This window comes from Mesitornis unicolor, unplaced genomic scaffold (genome assembly GCF_000695765.1).
Source record: "Mesitornis unicolor isolate BGI_N332 unplaced genomic scaffold, ASM69576v1 scaffold5931, whole genome shotgun sequence".
Taxonomy (NCBI): Eukaryota; Metazoa; Chordata; class Aves; order Mesitornithiformes; family Mesitornithidae; genus Mesitornis; species Mesitornis unicolor.
Window position 1 is genome coordinate 9,261 of NW_010164337.1, and position 17,896 is coordinate 27,156.

The 17,896-nt window shown below is 37.9% G+C and overlaps 1 protein-coding gene across 1 annotated transcript; it reads right to left on the reverse strand.

Moving 5' to 3' along the window:
* Positions 1-1,270: 1,270 nt before the first annotated feature.
* AGA (aspartylglucosaminidase) lies at positions 1,271-15,980 on the reverse strand (the record flags this gene model as incomplete). Its single annotated transcript, XM_010194272.1, has 8 exons — positions 1,271-1,503; positions 2,326-2,459; positions 4,572-4,679; positions 5,475-5,550; positions 7,555-7,666; positions 8,549-8,661; positions 15,081-15,193; positions 15,827-15,980. Coding segments are annotated over 8 exons (911 nt in total), but the record flags the coding sequence as incomplete, so codon positions are not given.
* Between the last annotated feature and the right edge of the window lie 1,916 nt (positions 15,981-17,896).

A 17,896-nucleotide genomic window follows, 5' to 3' on the forward strand; every position in this document is an offset into this window, starting at 1 on the left:
TGTACTTTAATTACCAAATGATTTTATTCAAGTAGACAAAGAATAATTGTTTATAATAAGATATGCTCATTTCACTTGCCCACCCTCCCCTTTTAAACTTTTCCTAGCTCAAGTTTAGCAAAGATTCAATCAAATGATCAGGAAGCCACAAAGTTAAGAAAACAATCAGACAGATCTTCAAATATGTATGGAAAAATCCTCAAGATGCTGAAGTTCTATTACAAATGAAACCTGGTATCTCTAGACACAGAAAGTGACAAACCCAGCTTTGCCAGCGGTAGGTAACTGACACGCTTTAGGTATGCAACTGCTCCTTAGCGGAGGGAGATGTGCCACAGGAAAGGGCATGCACAAAGCACATTACTAACAAGGAAATCACTGTGATTAGGATTCATAAACTTCCCCTACAACAAAGAGGTGACAGGAAGATTTCTACCTGTCTTCACAGCCTGTTAGAGTCAATGTAATACTTTGTGAAGGTTTCTACTACCAGGAATGCTTGGATGTCCCCTCTATTCAAATAATGTTGTGAAAAAAAGTTAGAAAGGTCCACAAGGAGATGCTCCTTATAAAGCTTTGACATCTTCTCCATTATTCTTCAACCCCCTTTCCTTGCCCGTCACCATTTGCATGCAATTTTCTTTTCAAGAGAAAAGAAAACCTGGACTAAATCTTAGAAAGGAAATTAAGTATTCTCAAAATAAGTCTCACATGTATAAAACAGAGAGACTGTAAGATTCATTAGATGCTTGGTCTCTTGTATGCATATGACCACCGCTTAATGAGCTCTCTGAAAGTTTTTTTCCTGTGACCAAAGCTCTACTTTCCCCTAAAAGCAGGTTAAACTTGGCATTACCTAGAAGTAAATATACAACAGATAACTTTTTGTGGTATTTATAACCACAGTTTGATTGTCAGGTTTGCAAAAGTTTAAAAATTGGGTTGGGATGTAAGGTAATGCCTGTTAAATTCATTACTTGAGACCTCAGTAGTGAAGCACATCAGTTTTAGCCATTTCACTTAGATGTAGATTTTTAAACAGAGATGAATGGCTTATGCTGTGAAACTGTTAGCACTAACTATAATTTTGTAACTATGTTCACTTTCAACAAACTACATAGTCCATTTTTAAACTTCACTCCAGAATATAGTGCTAGTCTAAAATAATTCAGAAATAAGTTACCATGATAATTGCATTAGGAAACTACAGATTAAGCTTAGTTGCACTACACAAAGCCATAATAAAATAGAAGATATTAAAAACAGTGCAGCATCAACATACCTTTGTACTTGTTCATACAATTATGCAACCGTGAAAATAAAAAAGAATTTTAAAACGTAACACCTGAAGAACCTTAGCACTGTCCTCCTCAAAGTTCAGATGTTAACAGGACAAAAGAAATTAAATGCAATCTACTATTTGCTCAGTTGGCTGACTTAGCCAAGGGCTAGAAACCATGAAGTGAAACTGAGTGAATCCTGGAATTTTATTACATGCAGCACCTAGGAAAGAAAAAGAAAAAAAAGTACAATTTGCTACATTTAGTATTAGTGCCTTTGTCATTGTACTTTATAATCTAAAGACCCAGTTACTAATTCTATTACAATGAAGTAATTATTCTTTTACTATGTTTAACTGAAGACATCCTGAAAGTATTTAATTTAAGTAAAAATACAATGCTACTAACTGCTGTAGTGCAATTAATGCCCTCATAATACAATTCAAAACAGTAGCATAAGTTAGGGAAATATCTCTCTTTTTCAATCCTGATTAACTTAATGAGTTCCTCCAACGCTAATCTCTTAAACACAGAACTGTGGGAAATAGGAGATCAAAGAAGAGCAATAAGCAGTCTAACTATATAAGCCATCTTGATTAGCAAATTGTATTTCCTACTGATCTAAGAGTTCACTAATGAGATGCCTAGCACAGTGACTGATCTCAGACTGCTTTGAAGCTATGCTTGACAGTCACATTCTTCCTGCCTTATGTCGAATCTAGGGGAGGCATAAGCATTCTTTTTTTTTTTAAAGCCTTCAAATTAATCATACACAGTTCAGGAAAACACATGAAGGTTGCAAATATTTTTTTATTTTTACTAAGACTTGCATAAATTTTCTGAAATTCTAAGACATCAAAATGCAGAGGAAAAAATAAAATATCTCAAGTCCACACTAGGACACAGTTGCCCTGCTAATCAGCATTTGATATTATGAATGGCCAGTATAGCTCCAGTGTTAAAAGAATAATTTAAGATCTTCAGTTTTGTATTTCTGTGACCTAGTTAGGGTCAACAAGCTTTGTCTTTTAAGCAAAACACATACCATAACTTCCAGTTGTATTGGCACATATAACAGCGCCAAAGAACTTTGGAGAGTACTTCTGGATTCTGGAAATAACTTTCTGACAGGCTATTGTTGGGTCTGTTCCCATCCTCATATACTCCACAGCTTGGTAACTGAAAAAAACCCAACCAAACAACAAAATCAGCTCAACCTGAAACCCAGACAGTTAGCCATACTCAGGTTATATACTCTAAACTATCAGAGAGACTTTTTTTTCTTTGATTAATGGAAACACAAGACAAATAAACTTTAGCCAAACTTCACACTGACAATTATTACCCAAGTTTCACACGAAAAGTAATTAGAAACAGGACTAAAAGGGACTGCAAGATGTCATCTATGCCATCTATCATTCTAAGGCAGGACCAAGCCTGGCATAACTCTGATCCGTGGCAGCAGAAGACGTTAAGCAACAGATCAGTTAAAGAACTGCAAAGAAGCAGTTAAATAGTTAGTGGCTTTTATTTTTCACTGAATGATTAAGTTTGACATTAAAAGCTCCTACTAGTTTTCAAAAAGACAAATGTCAAAGTATTTTTTAAAGAAAACTGACCTTCACCACGACATCACTGATAAATTGATTTCAGTAAGCATTAAAAAAATCTTTCAGATAAAACTTCAAGAAAATGTGTCAATTTTGAAGTTTTCAGAAACTTATTTCAAGAATATGAAAGTACAATGTTTAGATCAAGACTCTGAGCTACTTTCAATTTTTTTGCTAGCCAATTTATAAAAAACCCTTCTTACTCTAAATGAGCAAGTAATCAAAATTAACTTCCTTTGTATCAACAGTATGATTAGACAACTATATGGGCACTGCTTGAGATTAATCAGTGGCATTTCCAAAACATCCTCAGAGGCAAAATAATAACTTTTGTTGTTGTTTTCTTTCAGAACCTGAAGATTAAAAGATAATGTGTAATATAAAGGAAACAACAGTGGGTTTTGTTTTGATGAAGACGCATATATGAAGGACCTACTCGTTACACTACAATTTATCTACAGATAGCATTAACTATACATCTTATCAAAGTACTGCAGAACTTTCATTTTGAGACTCCCTATTATCTTTGATTTATTCTAACAATCAAATATGTTTAAGTTATCTAAGGATAACTATCTGAATATAAAGCTGCATTTCACAGAGGTCTCCACTAATCAGGAACTCAGTAAGATGTTACTATCTCAAAGAAGACAGACAGAAAACATTAGCAATTTTGCCCTTTACTTGACACTTCCTTCACTTCTGGCAGGTCAATTCTATTCTTTGTTTCCATGTGGGAATACCTAAATAACATGGAATTAGGAAAGATCTGTATCTACAAGAAACCTGTGATTAACCATCTAGTTTGAGGTATTTTCTAAAACTCCATTGGTGCCAACACAAAATGCTTTAAGCACTGCAGCCAAAACCTTCAGGCTGCTAAACTTTTACTGATTAACCTCTAGTGGAGCTCAACTCACTGCTACTCTTAGTATCTGATACCTCAGGATAATTCATGAAGTTGTCAATTGCTTTTTATTTCAAGACTGGCTTGGAATAGCTTGAAACTCATAGAGGACGTGAAATATGCAACAGTTAGTAGGCATTCATAACTGCCAGAGTTTCAGAAAAAACACCTAAGTAATATGAAGGCCACTGCTTCCTTCAAGCATCAGAGCCCATTATGTTCAGCACAGACATCCATAACTCATTCCTGTTGAGACCAATCCACAAGAATGACTGTCAAGACTCAGTGATGGAAGCCACATTTTACACAGGTTATGCAACCACGATGATAACACTTAAATGCCTCGTCCAGTTTCAAATTAGATGCAACTACATAGGATTGTTACAGTGACACCTCCCCACCATCCTGAGTAATCTGAGACATCCCTCATCCGTTTTACAATTTGTTACACTTACTTCCCACACAACAAAACACTTTGGAGAAGAAACCTAATCAGTTCTGTTAAAAAGCACACAGGTTGGGAATATACTTATTACCCTGCTGCCTGTTTGCTCACAGCTTGGCAGTATTACGAGGATCTGCCATGAAGATATTTAAGAAGTTACTTCTTTTAAGACAGATCATAAGGATGACTAGACTTTGCTACTGTTCTTTCCCCTTCTATTCCTTCCTTTTCTTTCACTTCAGTGGCCAGTAAGTCGGGCTGTCTTTTTACTCTATTACTTCATTTGCCGAGTTCATTTTGCTAGAGCTAAGTCTGCCCTAAGGACAAACCTGGGTAAGAAGCGCATCATGATATCACCATCCCCAGTGGCTGCAGCTCCTCCAGCTGTACTATCCGCATAGGATCCTGCTCCAGCTATTGGAGAATCTCCGACACGACTGTAGGGAACAATGGGGGAAAAAAAAAACAACACAAAACAAACTAGAAACTGTAATTTACGAATTCCAGGGGGATTGCAATAATGTAATAGCTCTTGGCCTGATATTGGCAAGTTGTTATGACTTGGGCACACTTTTACCTTTGTCAACCTTACTGCCTCCAGCTGGGTTAGCATTAAAGCCACAAGAGAACTTAACAGGTAAAGAGGTCATTCCACTGCAGTCAGAAGTCTTGTCTTGAAACTACTGATAAAAGTGATCTGTGATAGCCTGACTGACCTGCAGCTTAATCCACCTCCAGTGCATGAGTCTCTGGCTTACGCTGACTATAGCTAGGGCAGTAAGGTTCAGCCAGTGGCCAACAGTAAGCAGCTGGGGACATCAGTACATTCAATAATTTGCTGCTAAATCCAGAAGTTGTCTGACTTGGTTGACAGACAAGATTCCTAACTGGGTAGGAATGCAGGCCCAGGGCTCTGATTCTATGTACCTCTCTTCGGAAACTATGGACCTCTCCAAACTGCTCATTTGTCTCTGGTGCTTTGCCTTACAACTGTGCCACTTGTTTGTGTTCCTGAATGGTGAATTAAGCCAGCTGAAAAACAAGCATTCCCTCAAACAAATCATCTTGCAACTGAATCAGTTTCTCAGGATTTACAGCAGTACCCAGAAATAAACACCACCATTTTTGATCATCACCATCTAAAACAAGGTAAGCTTTACATAAACAAGCTTACCATAGGAAATGAAGTGGGGAGAAAAGCTTTTTTTTTTTGTAAAACCAGAGATACTAACCCTGGAATTTTGTGGACTGCCCCATTAGTAGATGTCCCAGAAGCCACAGTTCCACTCTCACCAATTACAACCATACCTAAAATTTTCAACAGAGATGAAACATATTCAGAAACACTCCTAACAAATTTTTTAAACTGGCACTATGGTTATCAAACAGAACCATGAACAGAACCAGACCATTCAAAGTACTGATATCCTGAAAAACAGAAAAGTCATACTCTTCAAAAACCCACATCTTCAAAAACACATATGGAAACTTTTTGGGCGTATTACAGGAGCTCAGAATGGAATCTAAAACAGTGAGTGTCACCCTGTTCAGAGCTGTATGTTACTGCTGCCCATGCAGCCACTGTCTCCTGATATACACTTGTTAACCTGTAGACAAAAAGTACCTGGTGTCATGACATCTTGCACCAGTACCATCAGAACAACAAAGTCTGAAAATTACAAATGGTGCTTGAGGGACATGAAAAAAACCCAAAGAAATCCAAATCAGAAGTATGTGCTTAAATTTGGCAGAAGTTGAAATACTGCCTATCAAAGAAATAAGAATTGCACAACAGCCAATCAAAGGTGTGGATGAGCCTACTCGTTGCTAATTTTGTGCTAGTAAGGAAGCCACTACCTCAACAGAGCAGCTTAGATTGGCACTTGGAACAGGATTTGGGATCGGCTGCTTCTCCATAAAACAGGACTCCATCTCTTCAAGAGAGGATTGGAATTGCTGATGTCATCAAACTCCAGTACAAAGTGAGAGCAAAGAAGACGAATTCAAATTATCTGATCTCACTAAGCAGTACCTCCTTCTCATAGAATAGTTTCCTGACAAGTAGAAGCTAGAAGCATAGAGGTGCTGACTCTATGGCCACCATTAGCCTCTGGACTGGAAGGCCATCAGCTCCTACCAACTTCTTAAATGCATTCTTGAACGAAGACTCCTCTCAAAATGTGTTAGTCCAGAAGACATTTCATATATAAAACAAACAATGGGGTGGGAGAACTTGAAGTACAAATATAAGCACCATCATTTACTACAAAGCAGCTTAGAAGTACTTAATGATATATCAATTCCTGAATTGTATTTAACAGATCCTCCTCTCATCCTGACACTGCACAATTTTTGAGTTTGCTAGAACACACTGAAGACTGTATATTCCAATAAAGAAAGCTATCTACCAAGGTAAGAATTTGGTAGGTTGCCTGACTTCTGTAGAAGATTAATTGGTTATTAGCAGGGTGGACTGGAAGCAAAGAAGAAAGATTCACACTTGAAACAACTATTTCATTCTTGGTATTGCAAATACTGCCAGGCAAAAAGTTCTAAACTGCTAAACTGAGAAAAATCCAGACAAAACCAAAATGTGTAAGTTTCAAGACTACAAAGTATAGAGCTTTGAAAGACACGAATCTGTAACTGCTCCAGTCCTTTGTCTGATCTGCTCATTAATCATCTCATAGGCTTAGCAATTAACAGTCCTCAATCAGCAAACTCTTAGAAGTCTTTGGGGACTACTGCTGCTAATCTGGTATAAGCACAGGAGTTCCTGTAGAAACTCACTGATTTAGTCAAAATCCAGAATAGAAAAAAATGAAAGTAAGCTTTATTTTATAAGTTTAAAGACTATTTGACAAACATTGCTTTTGGCTGGCAACAGGACCAAGTGTTTGCTCATTTCTTCCACCACTACAAAGCCTTTTAAGTTGGTCAGACAGGTACTTGACCTAAGTTAATCATAATCAAGATAAAAATAATTATTTTTAACCTTGATCAGTTTTCCAAGCATCCATAGCCACCCAAGCAATTATGCCAATATATCTGAGGGAAAAGCAGTAGGGCAATGAACAAGTAATTAAGGGCAAAAAATGAAGCAAGTGGCTGTGCAACCAGTCCACTGGAAAACAAACCTGAAAAACAAATCCTACTTTTAGGCACTCCATCTTAACATCGAAGGAACAATCTTGAAACCACTATAAACAGGAAATAATGCCTATATGAAATGTTTTTCTTTAAATTCAGTATGATTTAATGTGTAGGGGAATGAGGGAGAAAAAAAAAGCATCAGTTACCAAAAGTCATTACCAATAGTATCATGATTATGAACACTTCTCTCCAAGATGGTCTGTTCTTTGCAAGTTACTTTTTCAGGCCGTTTGTATGGTCCACAGGATTTTGAAGAGTCTGGCACCACATTCTGTAATTATTTTGTTATCTGCATGAATAATATATTACGCTTCATTTACAGATAAACTTAAAAACACCCCAACCAATACCTATAATCAGACGCACAACTATCAGATGCCCAATACTTTAATTATACAGCTGTATTGAAATCTGGTATTATATGGTAAAAAGTTTTTTCCATTAGGAAGTTACGTTGTTCAAGTTAAAGATTCATCTTTGCTCAATAGGCTGGTCAAAAAAAGGTAATTCTTCAGCAAAATGAAGAAAATTTTCAAGTTAAAAAAATAACCAGATGAACTGAGCTTGTTTTACTCACGTCAAGTCAAGATAATATTGTCAAGTCAGTACCATAGTCAAGATATTTCCCAACTGGAAAACAGAATACGTCTTGAATTAAAATGGTTCAGCAATGCAGCATTTCATATCCAAGAAATAAGGAAGACAGTGTGCAAGCATGTAGAAATCTGCAACAACAGCTGCACTAATATGATGTGTTCACAGGTCTGCATTAAGCCTCTCTTAGTATTTAAGGACCTTATTTGGTACCGTAAGATTTTCTTTGAAATTTATACATGCATCAAAGAATACACACACTGCTTTGCGTAGTTTGAGAAGTCCTGTCCAAATTTAGAGCTAAAAAAAAAATAAAAATTCCCACACCAAAACGCTACCACAGCAAGGTCAAAACTAGCAGGATCTAAGAAGAGCTAGACACATCTCTTCCTGAGTCTACCAAATGTTTGGCAATTCCAAGTTTGTTCTATATAATAAGCAAAATTTTGTTTTTCTTTACATGTAAAGCATAACTTCAATATAAGCTGAAAGGAAGAGGCAATACTGCATTATTGACTTTCCAAACCCCTCCTTCATCATCTCCACCACTGCACTGTACCTTCCAGTAGTTCGGCTGACAGCTCTGATTAAGCCAGTTTGAATACATCAAAAGAGATTTTGGGGTAGTTAAATCTTCATACGGAAACCCCATTCTTACAGCAAACAAGGAGGCTAGAAAAGCAACAACAAAGCAAAAAACATTAATTTCTTCACTTTTTTATATATTTTATGATAATGCATTCATGTAACGTTATCTAGAAATCAAGAAATTCTACATCCTTTACGGAGATTAGAAATACTTCTTCAGAGAGCAGTATCAGCCATTATAGCAATGAACAATCGCAAAAACAAACTCTCCCTTCACTGGCACTATCAAGTTTCCTCAATTCACTGTAACTATGTTAACACATGTAAGTTTTACCATTGAAAGAGAAACAAATTCACCTCTGTTTATTAACTGGACACAAATAACCTCGAGCAAGCAGGGCCTGGACTGTGTGTGTCACAGAAATATTTAAATACATGATACAAATAATAGTATATTTTCCTTAAAAAGCCAGTCTTTTATGAAATGTAAGTAACATAATGGCACAATATTTGCCACTGAAACACTGATGCTTGCAGAAATCAAGCCACCAGCTTACATCATATTCCACTTCTGGCAGCTTTAAAAGTGACTGCTGCCTTGTTTTGAAAAACAATGTGTGTTAAGGGAGCAAAAGAAATACCAACTCAAGCAATGACAGAACGCTGCACTTCTATGAATGGCTTTTATAGTTAGGGAAAAGGGAAAAAGATCAAATGCTCTTTCCTCTTTTAGATGTAGATACCTTTGATATAACCTAGTAAATACTGTTAGTAGATCAGATGGTTTAACAATTTTTATTACCAGTCCTTGAAAATAATGTCACTATAATGCACAGCTGAACAAGCTTCTCCAGTCCAAGAACTAAGAAAAGCCTTCAATTATTTCTGGACAGCTTTTCTGTGTTCTTCTTAAAAATGGATGCAATTAAAATCCCTTTGCACTCAGCAAAAGAAAACTGACAGCTTCAACTAAACAGATATTTATTTCCTTACGTTTAGAACAAACAGTCAGTTCGGGGTTTTTTTAAAGGTAAAATTGTGCTCGTGCATGTTTGTCAGTCCCTCTTTTATGACTTGAAGCCTTGTTTCTATTCCAGGAAGCAGTGCTAGTCATTTTTACTCTCTGAACTTTTTACTTGGATTATTGGTCTAAGTATTGCTAGGACAAAATGGAAAAGGTCAGGCACACTGTGATTATGAAACTTCCCTATTTGTTGGAGACAAACGTGAACATTTCTTGCCAGATTATTACCAAAGTTATTCTTTTTTTTCTCGTCACTTGTAATCATAGAATGGTTTGGGTTAGAAGGGACCCTAAACCTCATCCAGTCCAACCTCCCTGCCATGGGCAGGGATACCTCCCACCAGACCAGGCTGCCCAAAGTCCTGTCCAACCTGGCCTTGAACACTTCCAGGGAGGGGGCATCCACAAATCATTCTGCACTGAATGTCCCTCACCAGATTCAGTTTTACATTTGCATACATGGCCTTTATTGCCAGTTTTCTATGACCTGTCTTATAGAAATTAGGCAATGAATGGAGAAAGCAGCTCTCTTAACACTGCAAGAACTGATCATTGTTGTTATCTCTATCTGTTCAAAACCAGCTACACCATCTCATTTTTATGTACATCACTGTCATTATAAACTTTAGCTGTAAAAACAAACCAACTTTGGTTATATTCTGGCTTACAACTACAACAGCAAGAGTAAAACAAAACATCAGGTTTGACTTGCATAAGGTTTTTTTGTTCAAGACAGATTTTATCACCACTACACTGTCATTCTCTTCACTGAGTATGGCTCAAGCTTTCATCATAGCTTGCAATCAGCTAAAAATTGTTCACATGTAAAGCACAGAATCAGCTTCCTCATGTGATACAATACAATGATTTCTTCACTTCTCTAATGTCTATTCTCAGAGCCTCTTTTTGCATGCTTTTTGGGGCAGGCAAAATAATGCAACTTAGTAAATTATAATTTACTGTGTGAAAAATATGCAACAATATGACTTCAGACTTTAAAGGCTATAAAATGTGAATGATTTTGTTAACTGGATAATTATTTCAGTGTTCCCAGCCTCTGACTCAACTTTTCATTTCCATACCTGCTTGAGTCACACTATCAGATATTTTTTACTTACTAGTTGTGTTTAGGCTTTCTTGCCCCCTCCCTCCCCAACACTAAAAACACTGAAAAGGAAATAATCTAAAAAATATATAAGAGAACAGGTACAGACATTTGTGAAAGTTAAAAGACTAGCAATTCTTTTAGCTTAATCAATAATCAGAGGCACAGCTATTTCAAACAACATGTGCTGCAGGGACAACCCTGCAAGGCATAAGCAATCCAGGTGGTTTCTGGAGAGCATCAGTGTGACAACTTCCTGACACAAGTGACAGAAGTGCCAACAAGGAGAGCTGCTCTGTTGGATCTCATACTTACAAACAAGAAAGGGCTTGCTGGGGATGTGAAGGTTGAAGGCAGCCTTCACTGCACTGACTGTGACATGGTGGGATTCAGGATCCTGAGAGGAGGAAGCAGAGCAAAAACCAAACTCGCAAGCCTGAACTTCAGGAGGGCATAATTTGGCCCTGCAGAAATCTCCTTGAAAAAGTCCCATAAGCCCTGAAGGGATGAAGGGTCTGAGAAAGCTGGCTGATATTCAAAAGGATCACCTCCTCCAAGTTCAATAGCAGTCTATCCCAACGAGAAAGAAACGTGGCAGAAATGCCAGGAGGCTTGCATGGATGAACAAGAAGTTCCTGGTAAACGCAAAGATAAAATAGGAGTATACAGAAGGTGAAAGCATGGAAAGGTAATCTGGGGGGAATACAGAGGCACTGTATGATACAAGGCTCTGGTGATACAAGGTATGGAAAAGGCTCATGTACTGGATGTCCTCTTCACTTCTTCTTTACTAGTAAGACTGGCCTTCAGAAATCCAAGGCCCTGGAGATGAGAGGGAAAGTCTGGAGCAAGGAAGACTTATTCTTGGTGGAAGAGGATCAGGTTAGGCAATACTTCAGCAACTTGGACACACACAGTTCCATGAGCCATGATGGGATGTAACCATGAGTGCAAAGAGCCCTAGCTGATACCATTGCAAGACCACTCTCATCTATTTTCAAACTATCACTGTGACTGGGAGAAGTGCCTAAAGACTGGAGTGAAGCGATTGCCACTCCTGTCTTCAAAAAAGGCAAGAAGTATGACCTGGGGAACTACATGCCAGTCAGCCTCACCTCAATCATTGAGAAGATGATGGAGCAACTAATCCTGGAAACCACTTCCAAGCACACGAATGACAAAAAAGGTGCAGTCAGCATGGCTTCACAAAAGGGAAGTCATGCTTGATCAGCCTGGTAACTATCTATGATGAAACAACTGGTTTGGTAGACAAGAGGAGAGCAGTGGATATTGTGTACCTTGACTTCTGTAAGGCTTTTGACATAGTCTCCTCTAAGATCCTCATAGAGAAGTTGATGAATTATTGGCTGGATGAGCAGACAGTGAGGTGGACTGAAAACTGAGTGATTGAGCTCAGAGGGTGGTGATCAGCACTATGAAGTCTAGTTAGAGTCAGTAACTAGCAGTGTACCTCTGGGGTCAATATGGGGTCCAATACTGTTCAATATCTTCATTAATAGTCTGGATGAGGACCAGAGTGTACACACCCTCAGAAAAATTTGCAGATGATAGAAAACTGGAGCACTGGGAGGTTATGCTGACATCCAGTTACCTCGATAGGCTGGAGAAACGGGCTGAGTAATCCCAGGCAGTTCAGTAGAAGTGCAAAGTCCTGCAGCTGGGAACAACCCCACGCACCAGTATGTGCCTGGGCCACCCAGTAGTAAAGCAGTTTGGCAGAAGACCTGGCTATGAGGCACAGCAAGCTGCATGTCAGCCAGCAGTACAGGCTGGGCTCTGGCATTAGGAGAAGTGTTGCCAGAAGGTTGCCTCCCTCTACTCAGCACTGGGAAGGCCACACCTGTGTCCAGTTCTGGGCTCCCCTATACAAAAGGGACATGGACATACTGGAGACAGTCCTGTAAAGGACCACAAAGATAAGTGACTGGAGCATCTCTCCTATGAGGAATGGTTAAGAATGCTGGGACTGTACAGCCTGAAAAAGGCTCAGAGTGGATCTCATCAGTGTTTAAAAATATCTGAAGGGAGGGTGGAAAGAAGATCAAGCCAGGGCACTTTCAGTCGTGCCTAGTGACAGGATGAGAGGCAGCAGGCACAAACTGAAACACAGAAGGTTCTCTCTGAACAGCAGGAAACAATTCTACATTCTGAAGGTGACTGAGTCGCCCAGAAGTTGTGGAGTGAGTATCTCTCCTTAGAGATATTAAAAAGCCTTCTGGACATGGTACTAGGCAATTAGCTCTAGGTTGTTCTGCTTGAGCAGAGGGGGTTGAACCAGAAGACCTCAAGTCCCTGCCCACCTCAACCATTTTGTGTTTCTGTAATACATCCTTTTCCTTAAGTTCTCTACATACAGAAAGTTTTAAAACACGCAAACTTTATTTTTTGAGTCAAACTAAACAGACCTTCACCATAGTGAAGACTATGCCAGGTGTCATGGCGCTATAACAGATTCTATCTTTTTTTTTTAACGTTGAAAATGAAAATTTCACGTTACTTCTATTAAAACTTTACTGCCAGCCACAACACACTGGTCACACATGTAAAAATAATCAACTAAACAAAATGAAGACATGCCATAGCTATCTTTCTCCTTTCTAGTGTCAGCCACTCACAGAAATGAATTTTAGGAGACAAGAAGACTTTTCCTGGATTATATTACTAAATATATTCAACTAAAAGTGCAGTTTAGTTACTGGAGAAAAAAGAAAGGAATAACCTCAGCAATGTTGCATCTTGAATAAAAAAAAAAAGCCTGCAAAGATTATATACATTTATATGAAAATGTTTTACTATTCTAGCTAGTTTTTCTCATGAAAATGTAAATATTTTTATTTAGAAAATAAACTGTCATTTCTCTCATATACTGATTTGAAGGTTCAAATGTATTCTTCTGAAGCTATAGCTCTATTTTCTCTTTATCACACCTGGTAATGACGACAGTTTTCTTTATCCAAGTTACTATTTCCACAGAAAATAGATTCATTCACAAGAAAGATTATTCTTTCTCAATTTCTCCACTGCTGTGATTCATTCACTAACATTTATTACCATGCTCTAATTTTTACTCAGATACATCTTCAGCTTTTCTGCCTTTTTTTGCCACAGTTTCTTCTGAGGAAGTTCTCACTGACAGCAAGGACTCAGCAACAGCCTTGTCCACATGACTCCACCATGCAAAAAGCTATTTTCTTAGGCTAGAAAATATATTTTAAATCAGTGCTTCAAATCTTCTGTTTCTTCATCTTCCTTAACTTTTCTGCTCATTCTACCAATCAAAAGTTAAAAATATTTTGATAACTATCAACGAGGAAAGGAGTATTACAAGCATTTCTTCCTCCTCTATTTAACACTTCACCAATTTCTTTTTCAGCATCACCTGTGAAATCTCTCTTACCAAACCGACTTGTAACCTAATCATAGCCAACTGCTTGAATTAAATAAAATCTGCAAATCTCTCTCTCTTTTCAGACCTTCTGTCAAATACTGACCTCACCTTCCTCTATCGCCTATTTTACTCTATCAAAAAATGGCTGCTGCACTTATTTCTCTATCATTCTGTACACATTGATTCCTTCAATAATCTTTTATTTCTTCTTACCTATTTCAAAGCACTTGACTCATCCTCAGATATAAGTTTACACACTTATCTCTGCATTTCTTTCTGAGCAGGCACATACACTTTAAAAGTCTTTAACTGTGAGCCAAGTAACCTTCCACTCACTCCTCACATACCTCCCTGGAATGTACAGCAGTTTGGAAACCAGTATTATTCTAACAGCAGCAGTTCATACTTTAAAAGCCTAACTATTCCTCCAGTTTGATATCACTCTTTTGTTTTGCCTAGGAGTACAGCTCCTAATGTATTTTTTTTTACATTCAAGTTCTAATATTTTTAAACTAGAAAATACAGTAATCACGCTCAATGCATACTAAAATAGTAAAATGTAACCGTAGTGTCCATTAATTCTGTCATTCCTTAGAAAAAGCTATTCCGTGGTTTTAAATGAAATATTTACATCTAACAGCTTCTACAGTGTCTTGTATCAAATTATCTTTGATACCTTTGATGTCAGCCATATTAGCAAAGCCTTGGGATTGCAAGTTGATATTTGCAGTAAAATTGGTGTTAAGACCATAAAACTGTATTTTTCTTTTCATGTGGAAATAATGGAATAAAACCTAATTCTTATACATGTAGTAAGAGTAAACACTTCCAAATTATCTGTCTAGATTAATTTGATTGTCAACGAATTCCCTCCACCTATATTACCAAAATTATTATATGGCAATTGTAACAGGAAGTGTTTTAAGAAGAGAGTACGATGTGGAAACAGTTAAAGGAATAATTACCTGACTCTCCCACTAATAATGTATGCTTAGTGTATTCAATGACCTTTCGTGCTACGCCAATTGCATTTTTTACACGTCTGAGATCCGCAACTGCCCCAACTTCCATAGTGTTGCTGGAAACAAGAAATATTTAAAATTTATTTAAAATACAAGAACAAGTACATTTTTCATTAGACAAAATTTGTTCTCATCTGATTGCTCCTTTAAAATGATGCTTCAATTGTTCCATGCCATAGACAGATGGCATCACACTAGTAGGGAACAGCTTCATACATATATTGTTTCTTCTCACAGCCACGGGGATGTTGCTCAAGTAATAATAACTGCATCCACAGTAATATTTTCAGTAGAGTAACTATTCTGTTACATAAACTCTTAACATGAACCAAACACTTGCAATTACTTTTAAATCAGGACAGCTTTAAATGATAAATCAAGTACAGAAGACAATTGCTGCAGAAGTGAAATATTTATAGAATGAATGTAAAGGGAAAGCTTACAATGCTACAAACCATCTGCTTTGCAACTGCTATATCTAGAGCTGGATTACTACACTACTAGTAAAGATTCAGTAACAAACATGCTTAACTGCTCTTCCACCAAGCAGGTATTTTTCCTAGTACTACAAGTTAACATATAGCTTGTCCCATAGTCTGCCCTAAACCAGCAAGATCTCCAAAAACCCTTACATTAAAGTGTGCTAAAAATGACAAGAGATCACTCTTTTCTCCATGTAGTCTTCTTACCCATCCATAATCATTGCATCCAGTGTTGTTTCTCCACTTTCATCTGGGCTTCCTCCATATCCCACACTCCCATCGCATTGGTCAATCTCACACTGACCACAGCCTCTCTCAACAGCATCCAGCTCTGAACCTCCCAACTGTAATACTGTCCAGGCTGTAATCAACACAAATAATTAAATGTCATCAGTGAAAACAGTCTCCACTATTACTTTAAAAAACATTTTAAAGATGAACATGATGAAGATGCACTACATAAGTGGATTTTAAAAAGTAAACTTATAGGTGAAATAAAGTAAAAATAGAAATATATTCCAAAGAATGTAAAGCATTACTTTTCTAAATAGTGTTTTTCTTGCATATCTGATTAGTGTTTCTGACAGAGAAATTGAGCTTTTTTTCCTGACTGGGAAGGTGCTATTTACTAACAACCATCACAACTTCTATACCTTAAATAACCTCCTCTGCTCAGAAGCAACCATTACCGTATCATTTTTTGTTTAAAGCCTTTTGGGGGGGAGATACAGGGGGAAGCAAAAATTAAAAAAAAAAATAAAATATAACAAGCAGCCCTCAAAAGCTTCATATGAGAATACTAATTGTCCAGCTGCTGCAGAATAAAAATATCTAAACTTATATAAGTAACTACATACGAACAAAAAGAAAGCAAAAATTATATACAAGGAATTAGTCTCCACATTCTCCTATTTAATCTTTAGTCTTCTGTTCTTCAGTATCTAGCTCATGGTGCAGTTTGGTAAGACAAGAGTGCCAAATGACAGGACTTGAATAAACTGGGCCTGAAGGCTTTGCGTATATGACATTTCACAAGGTTAGACCTCAGGCAAGATTTTCCAAGATGCCTGAGCTTGCTGTCATTGACAGTTGTAACCCCACTTCCTCCTCCTTATGCTGGCTCTGGTGCTCCATCATCTGCCGGACCCAGCACAGGGGACACAGCAGAAGCATACAGCCCAAGTCTCCTATGCAGGAGTAAGCTATTACACTGTCTCAACCATCTCAAGAAGCCTCATCTTCACAAATGCTACATGATACTGCATGAAACTGTATGCATCAGGGAAAAAGTAAGAGTTAACACCTAACATCCAACTCCACATATGTTTGCCTTTATAATAAACATCAATGTGAGGTGTATTGCTTCAATTCCTATTATCTTTATTGTTGTGGGTAGCCTTAACATTAGTTTTCAAAAGCAAAAAAGCAAGGGCCTTGCAGTTCTCATGATTGTATTTAACTTCCAACCTATACAAGACTTTATAGGTAACCCATTTCACTAGCAAGGCTTCCCTAGTAAGAGGTTATTTACAACTTAACTATACTAAAATAGCCTATTAGTCTTTTAAAATCAGTATCTACAACTAATTTATCACACCATAGGAAAGCCTGTTTTGACTGTCAATAACACATCACAACATAGAGCTCCAAAAACTCTACCATTCACAGCTTCTGAGGCAAGAATGAATCTCAGAAGGGTACCATTAAAAAGCTACCACTGTGAACAGCTACAAAAGTCTAAACCACGATATTAGCAAAAGAACGTTTTTAATTTAACTTTTCCACAGCTCATACCGCTGGTCCCACTTTCGTTTTTCCTCCTTTAAACGCGTATTTCCCAGCCTTTAGAGCTAAAACATTTGCTTGCTGGCTTTTCGGCAACACCAGGGCTCAGGGCTAGAACACCACCAATGCAAACGCAGGCTCAGAGGTTTGGCGCCTTCCCATACCACAGCCACCTGGCAACTCGAACGCCGGCCGGCGCCAAGCTACCTCGGGATCTCGAGACCCGACACAGGTCCTTTCCAGAAGACGGAAGGGGGAAAAAAAAAAGAAGAAAAAAGAAAAAAAGAAAAAAAAATCGAAGACAGGCGGCACTTCACACAGCTCCCTGCCAGTACCGGGGCTCGCTCACTTTCCGTGAGTAGATCGGGGCAACAAGGACAGAGCCCAGACCCGCTACAGGAACAACCGCTTCACGGAAACAGGATCACAACCCTGCACTTCTTGCCACATACATGCCTATGAGACTTTGTTTTTAAGCCAACACCACCCGGA